At 47.9% G+C, this 22,288-nt stretch overlaps 1 protein-coding gene and 1 long non-coding RNA gene across 2 annotated transcripts; both read left to right on the top strand.

Annotated features, from left to right (window-relative positions):
- Window positions 1-10,540: 10,540 nt before the first annotated feature.
- On the top strand, window positions 10,541-11,062 carry Kcne2 (potassium voltage-gated channel subfamily E regulatory subunit 2). The gene has a single exon (XM_051191909.1). It carries the CDS (start codon window positions 10,550-10,552, stop codon window positions 10,919-10,921), a length of 372 nt encoding a protein of 123 aa, XP_051047866.1. The 5' UTR covers window positions 10,541-10,549; the 3' UTR covers window positions 10,922-11,062.
- A 3,817-nt stretch (window positions 11,063-14,879) lies between these two features.
- On the top strand, window positions 14,880-22,148 carry LOC127227532 (uncharacterized). The gene is made up of 3 exons (XR_007834992.1): window positions 14,880-14,995; window positions 18,387-18,497; window positions 22,020-22,148. It is a non-coding gene; the product is annotated as an uncharacterized LOC127227532 (long non-coding RNA).
- The last annotated feature ends 140 nt before the right edge of the window (window positions 22,149-22,288 follow it).

Genomic DNA, 22,288 nt, shown 5'->3' on the forward strand with positions numbered 1-22,288 from the left:
CTAGAGGCTGTCAGCAGTTAGATTGGACAGTATGAGGCCAGCGTGGTTCACTGGGGTGGGGGGTGGGGGGGGTGGCCGTTTCTACATAGAAACAGAAACCTGACTCCAACTGCTCTTACACGACACACACTTGGCGGTACTGTGGGGACACCGTGTGTCCATTTTGAATACTGCAGCCTGTGAGTTTAGAATTACCCCTTGCCTGACCTCACACAGGGCAACCTATTACAAACAGGCGGATTAACCAGACTAGAGAGACAGTATACTTGAATCCGACAGCTGGAAACTTCCTACTTGTGGACAGCAGGATCCCGAGGGCCCCTTGCTTGGAGAGGAGGGCTTCTTGTTTGTTTGTTTTTGGAAATCTTCAAATCAGAAGTGTGTGTGTGTGTGTGTGTGTGTGTGTGTGTGTGTACGTGTGATGTATAGATTTTTTTTTTGAGATGGGGCCACATTAAATAGCTCAGGTTGGCTTTGAACACTCCCCCACCTCTGCCTCCTAACTCCTGCATGTCCACTGATGTCTTCCACTCCCAGGCTTGGAGAGGAGTTCCCTGTAGGAAAAGGCAAGGACCAGTGTGCTTGCCCGAGAATTTCAAAGGATTTCTCCAGGTGGCACTGGTCATCTGTGGAGCTCGTGCTTCAGGAGATTGGAAGGGTGGGACCCATGGTGACCCCGGGGAGAGGCTGGGAAACTGTCCCTGCCCTGGAGCACCCCACCCTGAGCCTCTGTCGGCATCGGAGACAACAGCTTCAAAGCCCAGAAAATTCTGCCCAGAGAAAAGGCTGAGGATGAGGGTGGGTGTTGAGAGAGGTGTGTGCCCCAAACGGTCACCCGTTCAGGGAGCCCGGATGAAAACCAATAAATATGATTACTTCAAAACAAGGAAAATGTTTTAGCCTCATACAAAACTGTGTACTGAGTAAGTGTTCAAAGGGCATTTCAATCGTCTGTAAAATAAAGACATGCTGGTTTGTTTAATTAATTTTTTTCGTGTGTAGGTAGCTCAGTGGTAGGGCATTTGCAAGACTCTGTGTAACCTCTCCCCAACACACACATGCAACATACATATATTTGTAGGTTTTTGTTTGGTTGGTTTGTTTTATTTATTATTCTTTGGGGCCGGCCACCCAGCTCTCAAATAAATACACAGAGACTTATTCTTTCTTACGAATGTCCAGCCTTAGCTTGACTTGTTTCTAGCTAGATTTTCTAACTTAAATGATCCCATCTCTCTTTAACTATGTTTTACCCATAGGCTTTTTACCCTCCTTTATTTTATGTATCTCTCTTTCCTTATTCCATGGCTGTCTGTGTGTCTGTGTGTCTTTGTGTACATGCGTGTGTCTGTGACTATGTGTGTGAGTGTGCCTGACTGTGTGTCTTGTGTGTCTGTGTCTATGTGTCTGGATGACTGTGTGTGTGTATCTGTGTGTCTGCGTGAGTGTATCTGTGTGTCTGGGTGACTGTGTGTCTGTGTGTCTGGATGGCTGTGTGTGTGTGTGTGTGTGTCTAACTGTGTGTCTGTGTGTCTGACTGTGTGTCTGTGTGTCTGTGTGTCTGGATGGCTCTGTGTGTCTGTGTCTGTGTGACTGTGTGTCTGTGTGTCTGGATGGCTGTGTGTGTGTGTGTGTGTGTGTGTCTGTGTGTCTGTGTGTCTGACTGTGTGACTGTGTGTGTGTGTGTGTGTCTGGATGGCTGTGTGTGTGTGTCTGACTGTGTGTGTGTGTCTGTGTGTGTGTGTGTGTGTCTGTGTGACTGTGTCTGTGTGTCTGGATGGCTGTGTGTGTGTGTGTGTGTCTGCGTGAGTGTATCTGTGTGTCTGACTGTGTGTGTGTGTCTGTGTGTCTGTGTCTGTGTGTCTGTGTGTGTGTGTCTGTGTCTGTGTGACTGTGTGTGTGTCTGTGTGTCTGGATGGCTGTGTGTGTGTCTGTGTGTGTGTGTCTGTGTGTGTGTGTCTGTGTGTGTGTGTCTGTGTGTGTGTGTCTGTGTGTGTGTGTGTCTGTGTGTCTGGATGGCTCTGTGTGTGTGTCTGACTGTGTGTCTGTGTGTCTGTGTATCTGACTGTGTGTGTGTGTCTGTGTGTCTGGATGGCTCTGTGTGTGTGTGTGTGTCTGTATGAGTGTGTGTGTGTCTGTGTGTCTGTGTGTCTGACTGTGTGTGTGTGTCTGTGTGTGTGTGTCTGTGTGTCTGACTGTGTGTGTGTCTGTGTGTGTGTGTCTGTGTGTCTGTGTCTGTGTGTCTGACTCTGTGTGTGTGTCTGTGTCTGTGTGTCTGTGTGTCTGTGTGTGTGTGTCTGTGTGTCTGGATGGCTCTGTGTGTGTGTGTCTGGCTGTGTGTGTGTGTGTCTGTGTGTCTGACTGTGTGTGTGTCTGTGTGACTGTGTCTGTGTGTCTGTGTGTCTGTGTGTCTGGATGGCTCTGTGTGTGTGTGTGTGTGTCTGACTCTGTGCGTGTGTCTGTGTGACTGTGTCTGTGTGTCTGGATGGCTCTGTGTGTGTGTGTGTGTGTGTGTGTGTGTGTGTCTGACTGTGTGTCTGTGTGTCTGGCCCCCTGGTGTCCTCTCCTTCTCCTCTCCTCTTTCCTTACTTCCTGCCGAGCCTTTTTTCTCCCTGTTTATTCTTCCCGTGTGCAGCTCCACCTATCTCTCTCTCCTGCCTGGCTATGGGCTGTCCAGCTCTTTATCAGACCAATCAGGTGTTTTAGGCAGGCAAAGTCACACAGCTTCACAGAGTTGAACAAATGCAACATAAAAGACTGCAACACACCTTTTCATCGTTAAACAAATATTCCACAGCATAAATGAATTTCACAATATATATTATATTGAGTTTTGTTACTCTTCACAGTCCTGCTACCCATCCCCAATCACTCTCTGTTCTTCTGATAACCAGTTTCCTCTTCCTGAAATAGCCCCCTTCTTCACTCACACACACATACACACATGAATGCACGCATCACACACAAATACGTAAATAAATAATGAAAATAACACTGTCTGGGAAATATGTCCACTGGCCAAGTGGGAGTCAATAGCACCAAAGGGTAGACAAGCAAAAGCCTGGAGGGCAGCAGTGCAGGTAACAGTCATTGCAAAGACGCTGGCTTGAGCTGAGCACAAGCCCCTGGAAGACGCCTGCACCCCAACCCCAAGCCTGCACGATGATGGCTTACGTGGGAAATGACCTCGTGGGTATGACGGCTAAGAATCTTGAGGTGGAACGATTGCTCCGCATGGTCCAGATGAGCCGGATGCAACCGGAAAGGGTTTTAGACAGTGAGATGGGAGGGTCGAGTCGAGACCATGAACCAAGACACGTCGGTGACCCCCCCCCCAATGGATCACAGGAGCTTTGGAGACATCTCCATTTTACTCCACTGAGACTCAGTTTGATCTCTGACCTCAGAACATTAGGATAAAGTTGGTGTAAGTCGGTGATTTTGTGGTGATTTGCCAGCAGGAGCTAGTATGGATGCTATGGCAGAAAGAGTCAGGGAAGCAGGGGCACTTGAGGCGTGGCAGGCCGCATGGACGGCCCTGCGTCTGGTTCTGAACGGATAGAAACCAAGGGAGGGTTCTAAGACACAGACTAGCATGTGCTAACCGATCAAGCTGGTTGCTCTGAGAAACACATAAACGAGGGCAAATGCAGAAAGCAACCTTCACAGGCACCCAGGAGCGAACGTGGTTGTCAAAGGGGAGGACAAGCCCGAAAGGGGGCTTCCCGAAATGGAAAGGGGTTTAGGGTAAAAAGTAGAAAGTACGACAGGAACGGCAAGACCTGAGCGGAGGAGGCTTTTCTCCCGACGGCTGCTCCTCTTTATGGCTGGCTATCAAAGCCCAGACAGCCTTAGATGCACTGACCTGGGCCGCCAAGGTCCCGCTGAGGTCCTGCCGTGTTCGGTGTCACCCAGTGGGCACGTTTATACTGTGTGCTCAAGCACACGTTTTCTTGCTGGGAGGCAGAGTCAGCAGTACTAGTAAGAGGTATCAAAGGGTTTGTGAGGGCTAAGAAAAGAGCTACAGCCGACGTCTGAAGAGTATGATTAAGAGGGTTCCAGAGCTGCTTTAAAGAGCTGTTTAAAAACCTGCGGCGGAATTATTGTAAAATATGTCCCATTTCAGTATTCACACAGAGCCATCCAGACACACAGACACAGCTGAAGGCTGATGACAAGGAGAAAAACCTGAAAGCAGTTAGAGGGGATAAAGACGTGTGTGCATGCATGTGTGTGCGTGTGCATGTGCATGTGTGCATTCATGTGTATGCATGTATGTGTGCATTCATGTGCATGCATGCATGTGTGTGTATGCATGTGTGCATTCATGTGTATGTGCATGCATGTGTGTGTGCATGTGTGCATTCATGTGTATGTGCATGCATGTGTGCATGTATGTGTGCATGCATGTGTGTGTATGCATGTGTGTGTATGCATGTGTGCATTCATGTGTATGTGCATGCATGGGTGTGTGCATGTATGTGTATGTATGTGTGTGTGCATCCGTGTGTGTGCATGCGTGTGTGTGTGTGTGTGTGTGTGTGTGTATATGTATGTGTCCTTGAGTTCTAGGTCAACCTGAGAATCGGTCTTGAAAAAACATTTTCTTAATGTTGTCACCATACTGTCTTTTGTGTACAAATGTCATTTAATGACAACCCTGCTAGTGACTCTTGCCACCTCCATCTTACAGTTGAAGACAAACGGGGTGCAGAGTAATTTGCTTACCTAAGTTGTCAGCCTCCAGGGCCCCTTGACCTCCATGACAGAACTCTTTCCAGATTTGAGTCTTCTGGGTCTCCTCTCTGTGACAATGGAATCCAGACCTTCAAAGCTGATTTAGGAGGAAGAACCACTCTTTCCACCAACCGGAAGCACAACCACCCGGTGAACCCTTATTTGACCACCGGCTTCCATTGCTGTGATGGGGCCCATAGATCGACAACTGGTCTACCCTTTGTGCTTGGGTTTGCCTTGTCTTGTGCAGTGAAGGAAATTATCACTAATGGTATCCTTGGAATCTGGTGCAGAATTACAGAGATGCACCTTACACCTAGTACATATGAAATGTTACCGTCTTGTCACACCCAGTAGGCTTCAAACCATGTCCTCTGGAGAACCATCTAACTGGACAATCCATCTGTAAAACTAAGTTAGCCTTTTGTATTTATTTATTTTATTTTATTTTATTTTTACCTAGCCACACGTGCGTCACACAATCACAGCTCTATAGCCCTGAAAGTGGTTTTTGGCTGGCCCTTTACAAATTAGATTCAAATCTAGGCACACATTTGGCTCATCCTGCTCTTTCCTCGGCTCTGTGACTGGGTTCCTTAGCTGTCACTGGGTTGTGACACTGACAATGTGAAGTTAATACAATAAACTCTTGGGGACGCCCCGGGCACCCGGTGATACATATGGTAGGCTTCAGGAATACTCTTGAGGACTCCCCTCCCCAACCCTGGTCCGATTTGATTACCAACTTGGCACAACCTAGACTTATGTGGGCAAAGAGTCTCACTGAAGGAATTGCCCAGATCAAATTGTCTGTGAGGGACAGTCTTTATCGTTAATTGATGCAGGGGAATATCCTGGGTCCCTGTTGTGGAATGCTCCAAGAACACTGGCTGATACCCTCTAAATCAGAATACATGTGATGACTGTATGTGATTGCCTTTGAGAGACCCTCAACAAGAGCTGTTGGCACTTGCCCTTATAGGAATCGGGGTGAGTAGACCTCGCCTGAGATTTTATCCACTCTCTCTGCTCTGTGTCCCTCCCCTCCTGGCTGTGTGTGACTGAGATGTCGGGAGGGAGGTACTAAAGTTTATAGAGTGTGCAGCCATGGGCGGGGGTCGGTACCAACACTGCGTAAGCAGCCTCCCTTCCATAACCCTGTGAGTGAGTAACTAACAAACTTACTGGTCACCAGGATGGATTTGGATGACATCATTACTTTTGTCTGTCTCTGGTGCCTTAACTGGGGTGAGCAGGTGTCCGAATTCCCCCAGGAAAAGCTCACAGTCATCACAGAGAGGAACTTGAGCCACTTCAGCCACAGCCAGGCTCCACACAGGCAACTCCATGCCCCACCCCTATCAAGGCATCAGGGTTAATTCCCAGCTGCCAGCCAGTATTTAACTTTCCACATAAGATTAAACATTTGGATTTGTAAAAGGGCAGGATTGCAGACTCTAGTCATCGAGGGCTTGCTGGGACTCAAGCAGAGAGTGCCCAGCCTGCCGAGGTTTATTTGCGGTCCTGAAGAGCTAAGGCCAGCAAGAGAGGCAGAGCCTGGCTTTCTGGAGACGTCTTGCATTGCTCACACACTGTGGGTAAGTTTATTATACATTCTTTTTTAAAAGAGAATTACAGAACTTTTTTCCTCTACAGAAAACTGAATATCACACACACACACACACACACTCTCTCTCTCTCTCTCACACACACACACACACACACACATTCACTCACACTCTCTCACACACATACTCACACACACACTCACACACATACACACACTCACATTCTCACATATGCACACTCACACACTCTCACACACACTTACACTCACACTCTCACACACACTCTCTTACACACACACACACACACATACACACACACTGGGCATGTCTCCTTCATGCCTGCCTTCCTTCCCTCTAGCCCTTCTCCCTCCCTAACCTTTCCTTGATCCTTTCTTCACTGATTGCCTTCACCTGAAAATGTTGACAGGTATTTTCAAATGTAGGTAGTCATATCTATTTCCACAAAAACACAAGACTCTGCTGTCTGTTGTAGGCTCCGATAATGGGAGTGATCCATCATACTTTGAGCAAAGAAAGCTTTGGTCATCCGGGTCAAATGCATGTGACTTTCCTTGTAGTGTCCAGATTGCCCTTGGCAGGTCACCTCATATGTTTGTGGAACCAGGAGATCATTCAGTGGCCCGGAGGCAGAGCCCTGGTCTCAGCCTTTTGTCCTTTATGCAGCTGCATCCACCAAACACAGGAGGTGAGGACACGGGCTATGTCAGGCTGAGTACTGGGCTCTGGCCCGGGTCACGAGGGTTCTACTAGCCCAGGCACGGAGGCCAAGTCGAGAGCCCTGATTTTAGACAGTCCTAAGCGCTAGGCTGCAGATGTACCCCGACCAAAGAACAAGCTGGTCTCTGATCTCCGGGGACCCATCCTGTTCCGAGGCTCAGTGAGAACCATTTAGTGGAGATACTCTTCCCACTAGGTGGAACCACGTGACGCTGACCTACACAGACCTAAGGCAATTTCATACAGTTCAAATGATTGTGCGTTACTGAAGTACAGTGCCTGCCTTGGGATTTGTAAGGGTGCATGTGTGTGTCAAATACGGTGGCTGTCTGTCAAGTCAGTGGTTAGTCTAGGAGTCAAAATTTACATTAACCCCTTTATCATTTTTAATGTTAACTTGTTATTTATCCTTTGCAATTTGCATATTTTAAAATTTTTTTATTTGTTTTACATTTGTGTGTGTGTGTGTTTGTTTATGTGTGCATGTGTGTGTGCATATGCGTGTGTGATACAGTACCCATGTGCGAGTCGGAGGACAACCGCAGTGTGCAGCCAGCCTTCACCTTTGAAACAAGGTCTCCTGTTTGCTGCTGTGGTCTCCCGGCCAACTGGACCGTTTGTTAGCTTCCCAAGATCCTCTGTATCCACCCTCCCATCTCACCCCAGGAGTGTGGGGATCCTATTTGCAGGCAAGTGCTGCTGTGTGCAGCTTTGCATGCCTTCTGGGGGGATACAGACTCGGGATCTCAGGCTTGCTAGTCAGCATTTTACCCAGGGAACCTCTCCCTGCCTCTGCCTTTACTATTGAAGATTAGCGCACCAAGTGTTCCTTCTCCCTTGCCGCTCCCCCCATCCCCCCGCTGACCCCGTCTCATGCTGTGTCTTTCTGCCCCCAATATTCTCTCCTCCACTTCCATCGTGCCTCAGCCGGGTACGTTCTAACATGATCTCTGTCAATGAACTCGCTTTCACACAGTGCGTCTTTCCATGGTCATGAAACACCGGCCTTGCCAGCTGAGCCGCGCCCCATTGCCTCAGTATGGAAAACCGCGAACCCTCTCGGTCCCTGCTTGCTGAGGCTGGGCAGAGGTCAGCTCCCAGGCATTTGTTTAATCCTCACAGGCCCTTTCAAGCCTGTGATTAAGTCTGAACAAAAAGCACCCGTGACCTGTTTAGCAGCGAAGAGCCGAGCAAATAGTGGGTGGCGCAGGCCACTGGACTCTCAGGGCTGGCAGCGGTGCCCGCACCGGGGAAGCAGGCTTCAGTGGAAGAGATTCTTAGGCTGTGGGGAGCCCAGGAGCCCCGAAACTGAACTTAGCGCTTCCTATGTGCACTCATAAACCTTATGGGGAAGAGTAATCGTGGCGGCACTCCTTCCCAGCTAATATCTCTGCCATGTCTCCTGGAAAGTGTTCTTGTACACCGGGGAGCAATCTCTTGTGTTTGCTGACTTTCCCTTTAAGCTACCAGGCTTTGAGCGGTGGGGAGAAGGAGAGAGAGGGCATAGGATCTTAGAGACATTTGAAGAACAGAAGTTAAAATGTCAGGTGAGGGGCGGAGCTATGGCGTAGCAGTTAGGAGGACTTGTTCTTGGAGAAGACTGGAATTCAGTTCCCAGCATACACATGATGGCTCACACAGTGTCTGTAACTCCAGGTCCAAGGGACCCAACATCTTCTTCTGGCTTTCTTAGGCACCAAGCATGAACATAGTGCATATCCATACATGTAGGCAACACACACACACATATAAAATTAAATATATCCTTTTTTTTTTCCAGTCAGATAAAGAACATGTATTAGGAACAGGATTCTCAGTGAGGGCAATTTGGGAAGATGTGTTCCATGGGAGATGTCTGGAAGTCTGGGGTGATCTTCTGATAAGGAGTTGTAACACGGAGAGTACTGACACACGTTCAAGGCAGCTCCCACGCGGGGACATAAGGCGTCAGTGGGTTAGTGCAGACTCAGGCCAGGCCAGGTAAGTTGTGTTAAGGGATTCGGAAGTTATTTTTAGGTCCCACATCCTGTGATGTAAGGTGATGGCATTACCCTAGTTCCTTCTTATAAGGCGAGCACCCTTGTGCAGAGAGAGAGAAGGGTACAGGCAGCCTAAAGATGTTTCCCGAAGGATCGCACAGTGTTTCAGAGAGATGACAGAGGCTGGGCAGAGGCAGTGGGGAGGAAGAGGAGATGGATTTGAGAACTGAAGAATGCTCAGTTTATGTCTTGGCATCGCTATCTGAAACACTTTTCTATTTTGCACACATGTGCGTGTGTGTGAGCACGTGTGCGCATGCGCATGCGCGTGTGTAAAACCTGTCTACTAGTCACATCCAACCTCTTGACATTGTGACAAATGTCATCAACTAAGTTCACACACTGGAACTGTGAAATCAAGTAGTTACAAAGAAAAAAATCTCATAAATTGCAACACACATATTTTACACATACACACCTTAACACACACAACACACACTATGCTACATACAACACACATATATACCACACACAACACATACATACACCATACATAAACACACATAACACACACACATACACTACACACATATACCACACACATTACACACACACACTTCATAATGTCATATTTTTTTCAGTATCTTTATGCATTAAGACTGCATTCATAGCTCCTGTGTCCTTGTAGCCCATGGGCCACAGGTTGGGCACACCTAATAAGCCTAGGACATAGGACATATTTTAAAAAAAATCTATCTTTGCAAACTTTTACCTCAGTGCTGTGTCTAAATCCCCACAATTTGTCAAAGTAAAATGCCCGCTGTTTCATTCAATAGCAAGCATGCTGGATGAAATATATATATATATATATATATATATATATATATATATATATATGATGCATTTTGCATTGGCTGACAGGTTGCTGGAGTTTTTCCACACCAAAAAAAGGTGCAAGATTATTGATGAGAATTCAACATTCAAGAAAAATACCAAGAAAAGCAAAAAATATCAGGATATATATATATATATATATATATATATATATACACACACACACACACACACACACACACACACATTTTGATCTACTTCCTTTTAGTCTTTCAACATTTTAATGTGTGCATATATAATTACGTATAAGCACCTTTATATAGATTTATGTCTTCTATTACATCTATTGTAATAGTGCGTTCACACAAAGAATAAAAACGAGTGTTTAAAGACTACCCAATTTTGAATTCCGTCTATCACTATCGAGGTTAAGAATGGCTCGGAGGTTAAAGAGATCAATTCCTAGCAACCACATGGTGGTTCACAACCATCTATAATGAGATCTGGTGCCCTTTCCTGGTGTGCAGGCAGACCACTTTATACATAGTAAATAAATAAATCTCCAAAAAGAAAGAAGGAAGGAAGGGACTCTCCACTGGCATCTGCCTTCCTACCTCCCTGAAGGCAGCCAAATGGAGGAGGGGCCTTAACCTCACTAATCTCTATTGTCCTTTAGTTATAGCCGGGGGAAACATGGCTACATTAGCCAACTTCACACAGACACTGGAGGACATCTTCACAAAGATCTTTGTCACTTACATGGACAACTGGAGGCAGAACACAACAGCAGAGGAGCAGGCGCTTCAGGCCAAAGTCGACGCCGAGAACTTCTACTACGTCATCCTGTACCTCATGGTGATGATCGGCATGTTCTCCTTCATCGTGGTGGCCATCCTGGTGAGCACGGTGAAGTCAAAGCGGCAAGAGCATTCCCAGGACCCCTACCACCAGTACATCGTGGAGGATTGGCAGGAAAAGTACAAAAGTCAGATCTTGCATTTGGAAGAATCCAAGGCCACCATCCATGAGAACATGGGGGCCACAGGGTTCACAGCGTCACCCTGATAAATGACGGGCATACATCCGGCTATGAAAGGGTTGCCCCTGCCACCTAGCAAGTCAGTTCCTCTCTGAGCTGAAACCTTTCTCAGTGATGGCCTGGCTGACCAGTTGACACGTGACATCTCTATCTCAATGATTTTTACATGAGCCCATCGGGTGATACTTTGTGTTGAAGATCTCCTTTTTACTTGCTGTGCAATGTAAATGCATTTTAAATCAGTTTCATTTATGAGAATAGATCCAAACCTGTAGCACAGGGCCTGGGCAGGGGCAGTGGGAATAGAAAGCTGAGATTTGCAAATCCTTTCACCTTCTCTCTCATGTGAAATATTAGTGTGAACGTAGCAAATTCAATTTATGAATAAGTCAAACGTGTCATTCAGAAGCCAAGGTTTAAATCTATCACGGGCTTGCCGAGCTGACAGGTTAGCATTTACTTACTGACTCCATGGTGATAAATGGACAGAGGCATGGGGTTATTTTTCACACCCATAGTCCCAACCCTCAGGAAACTGGAAGAAGCCAGCTCAGGTTCAAAGCCATTCCAGATCCATTGTATTGGAAGGTCAGTAACAATGCTTCTTGTTCTTAAAAACTGCTAAGTAGAAAGCATGGTGGCCCACACCTTTATCCCATCACTCAGAAGGCAGAGGCAGGCAGATCTCTGTGAGTTCAAGGCCAGCCTGGTCTATAGAGAGTTCCAGAACATTCAGAACTACAAAGAGAAACCCTGTCTTGAAACAACAAACAAACAAAAATTGATGAGTGGATGTCAAGTGTCCTTACCTACAGGAGATGTTGTATGTTAACCATTGCACAATGTGTATATGCTTCCAAATACCATGCCATGTGTGTGCATACAATGTAACCTATCATTAAAAAAATAAAATGGATATTTTGTACATGGGGTACAGCCTGCCAGAGGTGAAGGTCACCTTGGGGTTTCACCTGTACCCTTCACCTACAGATAAGAAAGCTGCAATCTATCAAGATTAGACTTTTTTCTTCATCAATTCAACCATGTGACATTTGTCTTCTTGGGTTAGCAGCCTGGGACCCGGGGCTGAAAGGAGGGTGAGCTCCCTGGAGCTGCAGCAGCTCACACGCCGGGGAAGCAGTCAGCTGGGCTCTAGACTGTGAGGAATCTTAACACAGGTCGGCAGGAAGTGGATACGGCCAGAGCAGAGCAATGGGAATCCCGACATAATTCTTGAAAGTGGAATGTACTTCACACCCCCATCTTTCTGCTGCCATGGCCAGGGCACAGCAATTGTGAGGTTTCGTGCCTCGGAGCATTGAGACATGACTCAAGGACACCCATTTCTGTTGCCCCAAGAGATGACCTGACTGGATAATTGGTAGAGGTTTACTTGAGTTCATGGTTCTAGAGGCTGGGAAGCCTATCGGCATGGACACTGGCATCTGCTACATTCCTAGTGAAGCCTCACACTGCTTTGATCTGTGGCAGGAAGAGGAAGGCCCCGATGGCGTGTGCATAGGAGACGCCAGATACGACCTCTTTGCAACAGTTCATACCCTGGTGTTGATCAGTCCAGTGAGTAAAACTCTCTCCACCAAAGGCCATGCATTCTTTCAGGGGATCCTTCTCAGATGCCCCCACACCACAACATATTGGGGACCAAGTTTTAACATGAGTTTGGGTGACCACAAACCATAAAACCAACTACAATGTCTCTTTAGAGTCGCAGAAGGAGATATACACAAAGTATCTGCTTCCTACATCATTTTGCATTTAGCAACCCGAGGAACTAAACAGTGTTACAGAGAGGCATTCATAGTCCAAGACAAGACTTGTCAGGAGTGGCCTCCTCCCTCAGACTAGAAGCCATAACTCGGATGCACACTAACACCATCATGGTAGATGGCCTTGACCCAGAGATCCCGGCCTGGGGCTATATCTAGCCAGGGTTTCTATCCTGGCAACAGGCTTTTCATTTTTATCAGACTCTCGTCAAGGCCCTCTGAACCCTTCTTCCTAACTAGGCCCCAGCCGTGGCCAGTAAAAGCTGAGTACTCTTGGTACAAATTATTTCATCGACTTCATCGCCTAAAAAGCTTGATCAAACATTTTTTTTTTTTTTCTGTCAGCTCAAAGCTGAGTCCTTGGAGTTATCCCAGCCCCTTAAAGAACCTGCCTGAGAAAAATACACCAACAACCAGGTGACCGGACTACACAATCCAGTCACAGTAGGCAGAGAGGCTACTGGCTTCTCCTGGCAACTACAGATCCTCTCTTTTCCTGTTCTTCTACCATCTTAGAAATGCAAACACCGAGACACTGCAAGAATAATCCTTCTAGCATCTAGAAATATCTCTTTGAAATGCAAACATTAAGGCTCCACTGGATATGAGCTTTGCAGGTCTGTCTGAGTCACATATGGAGAATTTTTTTTTCTCCTTCAGAGCACAGATCACATGGACTCTCCCGTTCGTACCGTCTGTAAATTTCCACTTGGTTTATCTGCCACCCAGGAAAATGTATCGGTGACTAAATTGAATATTTCATCATTAAGCATATTTTATCAACAACGCTGGAAAGTATAGTTATAACTTGGATTGTAGTCAGTGGATAATATTTGGTGGGAACAGGAGAAATGCTACGTCTTTATGTAGTAGTTAATATGGTCAACTCGACAGGGTCGAGACAAGCCTCTGGGTTTGTCTGTGGTAATTGTCTAGATAGGGTTAAATGACAGGGAGAGACATACTCTAAATCCCTGGGCTGGGTTGCCGGATGGACTAAAAAGGAGAAGACCAAATGTGCACAAAACTCCATCACTCTGTGCTTCCCCGCTGTGCACTCTCTGGCCAGCCTAGACAACCCTCCCCCTTCCCTAAGTGGCTTTTGTAACAGTGCAGGCAACTAACACATTGGACATGCATGCTGGGTGTCCGGTTGTCCATTCATTTATTCCAGCCTCCAAAGCGAGGCTTTTCAAATGAAAATACCCATTCAAACAGCTGGGGTTTTTGTTTGTTTGTTTATAAATCCATCCCTTTTAGAGTTCTTTCTGCTTAGCCTGCAGGTTCAGCACAGCAGATTCGAAGCTCTCTCAAACGGAGCTAGGCTGACCTGACTCTGGCCGCACCACCTACGGTGAGCCCTAATTCTGCCACAGGCTAGCTTACCTCTGAACAAAGTATTCTCTGTGCTTCCGTTTCGTCCTTGTGAAATGGTTATAATCATAGTGTGTCCTTTATAGGCCTCATAGATTTAAATTATACAACAGTCTCGAAACGCTTACAACAAAGGTTTATTTGTTACTTTCTCTGAAAACAAAACGAAACAAAAAGCTTCCTTTGTTGGCACAACCAAGTGTGCTTTTGCACGCTAGCACGGTCTACTCGTCTCCACAAAGAAACATAATGAGATCTGAAGCTAGATTTCTTGGGTTCAAATATCCACCCTGCCGCTGCAATTTGTGGGACGCCTACTGCCAGCGCAGGCATCGGCTTTCCCCTCCACGAGAGAGGAGTTGAGGAGTGAGCACTTCCCCTCTCCACAGCCTTGTCCAGCCAGGGCTGTTCTGTGTGAGCCTCCCCACCCAGCACGGGTTAACCCAGGAACCCGGGTTAAAAAATAAATTGGGAACCTAAAGCAGAGACATCCTTCAGTTATCCCAGAGGACGATGCATCCATGTTGTCCCCATGGAGGAATGCTAAGTCTGGAGAAAAGAACACTCTGGGAACCTTCCACTGTCCTCAGCTGTGGAGACCAGCGAGTCGACATCCAGAGAATGCAGCCAGCATCAGAGCTGTGGCGCACCCTTAGGGGTCCGGTTTGCATTTCTGCAATAGCCTCATTACCCTGGACATTTTGCCCGATGCCCTGGCGCCTGCGCTAGGAGATACAGGTGCTTTGACCCGGCTAAGGGGATCAACCTGCGCAGCTGACTGCAGCCTACATCCACTGCGCCTGCGCATCAAGCGGTGACCTTCACGACGGCGCTTGCGTAGGGAGGAGCGGTGCGTTTCGGGACTTGTAGTTTTCCCGACGGGATTGTGGGAGTCGTGGTTTGTCAGCACCCGGCCGGGAGGCTCCGCCGCCTTGAGTTGTAAGTGTGTGATTGACGCTTGGGGCGCTGGGGAACCCTCGCCACCCCGTGTGTGTGCTTCTCCCGCATGACACTTTGCTGGCCGCGGCCACGCAGCGCACGGGGACATTCTGGTCGCCTTGCTCTGGGGACGAAGGGAGGGAGAGGAGGCGGTAACTCCGGGCCCTGGAGCGAGGGCTGCAGCTCGAGTGTGTTGGGGTTGGGGGCCCGGCTGGAGAGCAAAGCCCCGCTTGATCCTGCGGTGCATAGGGTCCCTAGGAGCGCGGGCGCCAAAGTCGTCCAAATGGGGCGTGTAGTTCCAGCGAGTGGCTCTGGTTTCTCGGAGGATCCCCAAAGTACTGAGCGTTATGGTTTGGGCTGCACGGACGGGTGGGTCTGGATTTCGTGAAAACCGAGCCCTGCGTGCGCTTAGCGGGCTAAGTGGGGCCCAAGCGTCACCGCAACCGGAACCCACCCGCACTGTAACTATAAAGTTGGGTGAGGAGTTACAGAGAGAGGAGTCGAGACTGGCAGTGAGACCAGCTCCAGAGAGTGCCCGCGGCTGCTCGGGCGGGCTGTACGCTCAGAGAGGTGCACCCTTGACTTCCTGCGGCCTGCCAAGAAGCCAGGGGAGCTCGGAGCCATATATTGCCCGTGTTGTTTTAACTGGCCTGACCATAATGAGCGCATGCATTTTTTTTTGTTCCTGAAGAGGGAAACAAAACTGGCAAAGGAGATAAGAGAGATTTTCGATAAAGAGTAAAACTACTAGCAGTTTTCTCCAGACCACGTTGTTATTGTCGAGGTTAAGCGTGGGTACCCGTGTTTCATTTATTTTAATGCCCCCAGCTGTCCCCACCGCGGGGGGGGGGGGGTTCGTTTCATCCCTCCCAGGCCAGCTGCCTCTTGTTTCTGGGCGGGATCAGGAGTACGGGATATCAGAGCGGACTGCTCACTGTTGCATTTCCCGAGGGCCTGCAAGCTGCCCTGAAAGCGTCTGCTTTGGCGCGTGTAATCTAAAGAAGCAGTGGGTGGAAACCAGCAGGGCCCATCTGGGGTCGTTTGCCTTCTTCTATTCACCCAACCCACTCTGAGCATTGCATAGTTCCTTTTTCTTTTACTTCTCCCTCTTTTATTCCTCCTCCCCCTCTTCCCCCTTCTTGGGCAGCACCCCTGTATCTGAGACTGCGAGAGTTGCATCCACTTCCCAAATGCTAGGACTAGAGGGGCATGCACTGTGCCTGGGTTATGAGTTACTTGGGGTTGAAGCTAGAGCTGTGTGCACACCAGGTCAGCACACCTGACCTGAGGGAGGGAGGGAGGGGCCAGGAGAGAGAGGAAGAGAAAGGGAGGAGGGGGAAGACAGGCTGAGTCTTACCAACCCTGTTTCCTTCTCGGAGGCCTTGACTTTTAACCCTATGGTTGCCTGTGACATACATTCCTGAGTGGGAGACTCACTCTTTGGACCCTAGGGTATTACAAATAAGAGGCGCAGGAGGTTAATAGCTTTCCCAGATCGAATGCCCAGCCATTAGTGCCACCTGGAGTAGAGTCCCGACCTCCTCCTTTATTACCCTACCCTGGCTGTCCTGTGCTGACTACCGCCCGCCCTGGCGTGGCTTGTTATCTGGTTAGCAGAGGAGGGAGATTATTGAAGCAGCAATGCTTGACATTGATGTAGTAGTGATTTCTGTGTGCTGTACGTGGTTCCTAGTGATGGCTGGCCAACTTCTGAAGGAGAATTTGAGGTGAAGAAGGGTTTGAGAGGTCAACTACCTGACCAAGGTCACATTGCTCCTAAATGTAATATGTTTGCCAGACTTCAGGACCCCCGGGGATTATTTTCACTTACTTGCTATTATAAGCTTCTTGGGCCTATTTGTTTCCCTTGACCTAAGCCTGTGTATATCAATTCACACAGGCAATTTGTGGGAAACAGTTAAATCACTGGCTATATATGTATACAACTCAGTTAAGACAGTTATAAAACTAAAATGGAAAAGAACTTCAATATCTTGTCTTAATATGCAGCATGGCTAACCCCTGAAATGACTAGAGATTCAAAGTATAGATTCTGGCAGCAGGTTGTAACATGCAGAGGGCCCATGCTTTCATTGTAGGTCAGACTCTGCTGCTGCTTAGCGGTGAATGCATGGAGGCAGTGGACGCCTTTAGACACTGCAATCACATTTGAACAGAGCTCTGAATTAAGCTCTTATTGGTTTATCTGACTTTGCACAAGCCAAGGGAAAAACTTGGTTATCTGGTGCCAATAGCCAGCTGGTTTTCAAGTTCTATAACCTTGAATAGATTGAGCTCTGAATTTTATATGTTAGATACTTTTGTAATTGAAAAAAATTTTTTTTCTAACCCATCTCCCATGATGTTTACCCTAAGGAAGCCTGTTGGAAAGGCCTGTGAAATTTTCCCGTTGCTTTTCTAATTCTGATTGTACGTTCATGTGAATACAAGTACCCCTGCCCCATGATTTTGAAGCTTTCTGCCTGTGTCTAGGTGGCTTGGTGAGGCTAGAGCCCCGGACTGGTTCAGATTCCAGTCACAGCCTGAAGAGCCTGCGTGCATTACTTAAACCTCATTTCCTCCCCCTTTGAAGTAAAGGTTGTAACGTGGAGACCAGTTGACATTAGCCCAGGCTGGCGCAGCAGAGCTTTGCTATAGAGTCAAGTTCAGAATAGTAGGGGCCATCTGGCTGACACAGTGCTCGGGCTCTTGGTCAGATCTCAAGGGCTGTGGGGCAGTTGTCATGTCCTAAGATGACAGACACACAGCCGAGAATGGCTGTTCTCTGGCTCTCTGCGATGTCTTTTGCTCTAGGCCTCTTCCCTTTTAGAAGGGTTTTCATGTGTAAATTAGCTGCTCTTTAGGACAGATCTTTACTCTTTGTTTATTAGCTTCCCTACAGATAATCCTTTTCATTTCTTTTTGGTTCTTCTGAGACAGGGTTTCTCTGTGTAGCTTTGGAGCCTGTCTTGAACCAGGCTGGCCTCGGACTCACAGAGATCCTCCTGCCTCTGCCTTACTAGTGCTGGAATTAAAGGTGTGTGACGCCACTACCCGGCTTTTTTTTTTTTTTTTTTTTTTTAAGCCAGGATGAGCACAGACAACTCAAAAGGACCTTCATCCCTAAACTGGCTTGACTTTGAGTCAGGAGGTGGGAGGGGACATTTGTGAGTGTGGGTGTTGGGTGCACAGAGGAATGGGAAGGGGACAGATGTCTCAGGAGCAGCTTTGTGTAAGGAGCTGTGCATGGAGAGCCACCAGAGAGAGCCGGGTCACCTCCGCAGCCCTTGCTTTCTGCTCACACCCGTCTCTGTCAGAGACATGGCTCCCTGATGTGGTTGCTTCTGGAAGCTCCACACTCACCTGTTCCTTTCTCCCTCTCCTTTCCCAGATCAGAACGCCCAGCTCGTTGGACCTGGCCTTCTAGCTGCCTCTCAGACTTGTGCCTACAGGTTGCCCTGGTCAGAAGTGAACTCACAGCTGGGTGGACATGAACTGGAAGGTGAGGCTAGCTTTAACATTTATAGTTTGTGTTTTGTTTTTGTCTTTCTTTCTGCGGATGTCAGGCACATCAGTGGGACACCTGGGTTGATTAGCTGGGGTCCTTTTTATAGTTCATGGGGTCTGGAAGTTCCAGCCTTGCCGTGGACCATGGTGGGGATGACAGGTGGCTCGGGCAGAGAATAGACGTGGGTAAGATTTATCGCTCCTGGAACCGGTAAGCAAGGTGGAGGAAGAGACCAGAGCCACGCAGCAGACATACTTCAGTGACCTGGAGACCTCCCCTAAGGCCTCTCCCCTGAGGAAGGCTCACTACACTTCACCGTAGCACAGGGAACACGCCTTTAACATATGATACAAACCACAGCGTTCATGATTGTCAAAAGATTAACAGTGCTGTATCAGATCTAATGTTAATTAGCTCCGTCCTTCAGTAATTTCATGTGCGTGCATAATGCACACACTCTGTCATCTCTTCCCAATCCCGTGGCTTCCCTTCTTCCCAGGCCCGTTTGTCATACCCATGTCTGTTTCTTGTTTTGTGGCTGAGTTCAAACCAGGGCTGTCTGTCACCATGGGTTTGGAGCCTGAGTTTCTCTAATGTAGATGTGATGGGTAATGTTCGTGCCTCTCAAATGTATGTTGCCTTTCTGAGGTCCTGTGATGGTATTTAGAGGTGGAGCCTGTGGGGTTGATTATGTTGGAAGAGTGAAACTCTCATGAATTCAACGGGTGCCTGTGGTGGCTGACCTCAGTTGTCAGCTTGGGAGACAGGCTGCTAGCTTGCCTGTGGGGATTATCTTGAGTAGTTGTGGTGGGAAGACCCGCTCGATCCCTGCCATTCCCTGCTCCGGGTCCTGGACTGGAGCTGACTACAAGCGTTCTTTGGTTCCTTGTTTTCTGCTTCCTGATTATGGACACAGTGTGAGCGACCAGGCAACTCAGGCCCCTGCTGTCATGACTCCGTCACCATAGGCACTCTACCCTGGCACAGTGAACCACAATAAGCCCTACCTTCTTTAATGTGCTCTTGTTAGGGTGTTTTGTCACAGCAACAGACAAGTAGCTAAAACAGTGACCCCTCTTTCTGCTGTGTGAGGATACTAGAAGTCTGTAGCACATCCCGGAAGAGCCCCCCCCCCCATTAGCACATGACCAGACTATACTTAATGTCAGACTGCAGCTTCCAGATATCCATTTATAACTGTGCTACACAAGCCTGAGATGGTGAAGACAGTGGATTGAGATCTTACTAAACAATCTGTACAAAACTCTGAATTTTCATTGGGTGTTGATGACACAGGCCTTTAGTCCCAGCACTCAGGAGGCAGAGGCAGGCAGATCTCTGTGAGTTCGAGGTCAGCCTGGTCTACAAAGCAAGTTCCAGGGCAGCCAGTGCCATACAGGAAAATCCTGTCTCAGAAAGCAAAACAAATAAACAAAAACTTCAGAGTTCATGGTTCTCTTCCATAATCTCTTACAGTAGTTTTGCCAAGGACATTGTTTTTAGTTTTTTTTCCCCCCTAGCCACATGTGAGTCTCTCAAAGCTTTCAACTTAGTGTTCATGGAAATCACTTTTGAAGTCATAAACCACCCATTGGGGCACCAGGCATACGTTGAACTGATTGGAGACGAATGGAGAAGATTCCTATAAAGTGTTGGATTCAGCTGTGGGGGCAGAGGTTGAGGGCAGGCAGAGCACAGCATGCTGGCTGGCAGCATTGGGCTGGCTGTGGGCAGTGGCATCCTCAGGGAAAGGACAAGATTCATTTAAATGCTTGAAACCCTAGAGGTTGGCATTGCCCTCCCTCCCTCTCAGCCTGGAAAGTCTTGTCTCTTTAGTGCCTATGAAAATGCAAATACACAATGAGGCCACTTAGCCTGCGCCTGTTAGTTGGATTTCCTTCTCAGTTTATTTTCTAACTTCCTGTAGAGATAACATGTTCCTGCCCTTGCTTGTGTCTTAGAGAACCATGGGCTGTGATGTGGGCTCCATCTTAGCAGGACTGCCAGGTATATCCATAGAGATAAGACAATCTTGTTCAGATCGAGCCGGTGTCAGCTAGCCCAGAGCAGCCTGGTGAACTGAGGGAGGTTTATGTGGCAATGCCGTACATTCACAGCCACCCTTGGAATGGGAACCTTCAGAAACGACACCTAACAGGTTTGGAAGTGAGGGAAGTTAGCCAGTAGGGCTCAGGAGGAACCACGTGACAGGCACATCAACAGCCTAAGCCCTTCCTGTTATCAGGGTCAGTGTCCATCACTGTCCTTTGTACTGTCATCTTCATGATGCTTCATTGCACCTAAGCTGTTTGACTCTACTCTTAGGTGGCTTAATGGTTAGAAGTGGAAATAGTTATTCACATACTTAGCACTTTCAATATTTAGCTTCACCCTGCCCATGGGATTCATATAGTATTCTATCACAAGACAACTCTCCTCAAAGATCGTTAGATAGCCATGCCGAATGATTAAATAGCTTCCAGGGTATTGAATCCGGTTGAGTTGTCCCTGACTTGCGTGACTTAATTGTAAAATTGATTTTGGTAGGGGGGTGTGGTATGTGTTACCAGGAAATAAGGGGTGATGGATAGTAGGGCCTGGGTTGAGGTCCCCTTACCTGTTAGTGGCCTCCTCATAGTTTATTTCTTATCTATTCAGTCAGAGCTGTCTGTCCCCTCATAGGGCTGGAGTGTGGGCAAAAGGAGAAGCACAGAAGATTCTTAGGGTACAGGAACTTTCCCAAATACAGCAACCGAAGCTGTATCTGCTAAATGTAAAATCCACAACCACGGGTGAATCACAAAGAAATCTAGACGCAATTGGGTAGACATAAATTGGATAAATTGGAATCAGGAGTGGGAGACTGGTTCAGTCTAACCCTGGCCCTCTCTCTGGCCCCTTAGAACTAGGTCTGCCTACCAAGGGCTGGTGTCACCCATAGTGAGCTGAGCCCTCCAATGTCAATTAGTAATCAGACAATCCCCCCCAGACATGCCCACAGGCAAGTCTGGTCCAGGCAACTCCTCCAATCTAGGCTTTCCTCTCAGATGACTCTAAGTTATATCAAATTGTAAGTTAAGCTAACTAGGACACCAGTGTGGCCCAAGCTCTAGCCTCTGTTTGAAACATTGTATAAGCTAAGGCACCTGTGTGACCCAAGCACCTGGCCTCTGAAACACTGTAGCTAAGACGCCAATGTGACCCAAACACCTAGCCTCTGTTTGAAACATTGTAGCTAAGCTAAACCACCAGTGTGACCCAAGCACCTGGCCTCTGTTTGAAACATTGTAGCTACGCAAACTAAGATACCAGTGTAGCCGTGTCTAGCCTCTGTTTGAAACATTGTAGCTAAGCTAAAACACCTGGCCTCTGTTCGAAACATTGTAGTTTCTCAGTAACATTTGAGGAATGAAGGAGTCTGATTGAGACTCACCAGTGACTGCGGGAGCAATCAGCATGTGTCTTTCTCCCTTGAGGTTCTTGAACACGTGCCCCTGCTGCTGTATATCTTGGCAGCAAAAACCCTGATCCTTTGCCTGGCCTTTGCGGGAGTGAAAATGTACCAAAGGAAAAGCCTGGAAGCCAAACTGCAAGCCGAAAAGAAGCAGCCATCAGAGAAGAAAGAGACCTGAAGGGACATCAGAGGTACTGGCCTTTGTAAACGAGACCATCCAGAGGGCTGTCGTGCCCAACAAGGGTGTGGTACCCTGAGATCTCTGCATCGTTGATCTGAGTGGCTTCGAGAGGACGCATGGGCCCCAGAGCCAGGGTTCAAAGCCCAACCT

The sequence above is a fragment of the Phodopus roborovskii genome, unplaced genomic scaffold (genome assembly GCF_943737965.1).
Source record: "Phodopus roborovskii unplaced genomic scaffold, PHOROB, whole genome shotgun sequence".
Classification (NCBI taxonomy): Eukaryota; Metazoa; Chordata; class Mammalia; order Rodentia; family Cricetidae; genus Phodopus; species Phodopus roborovskii.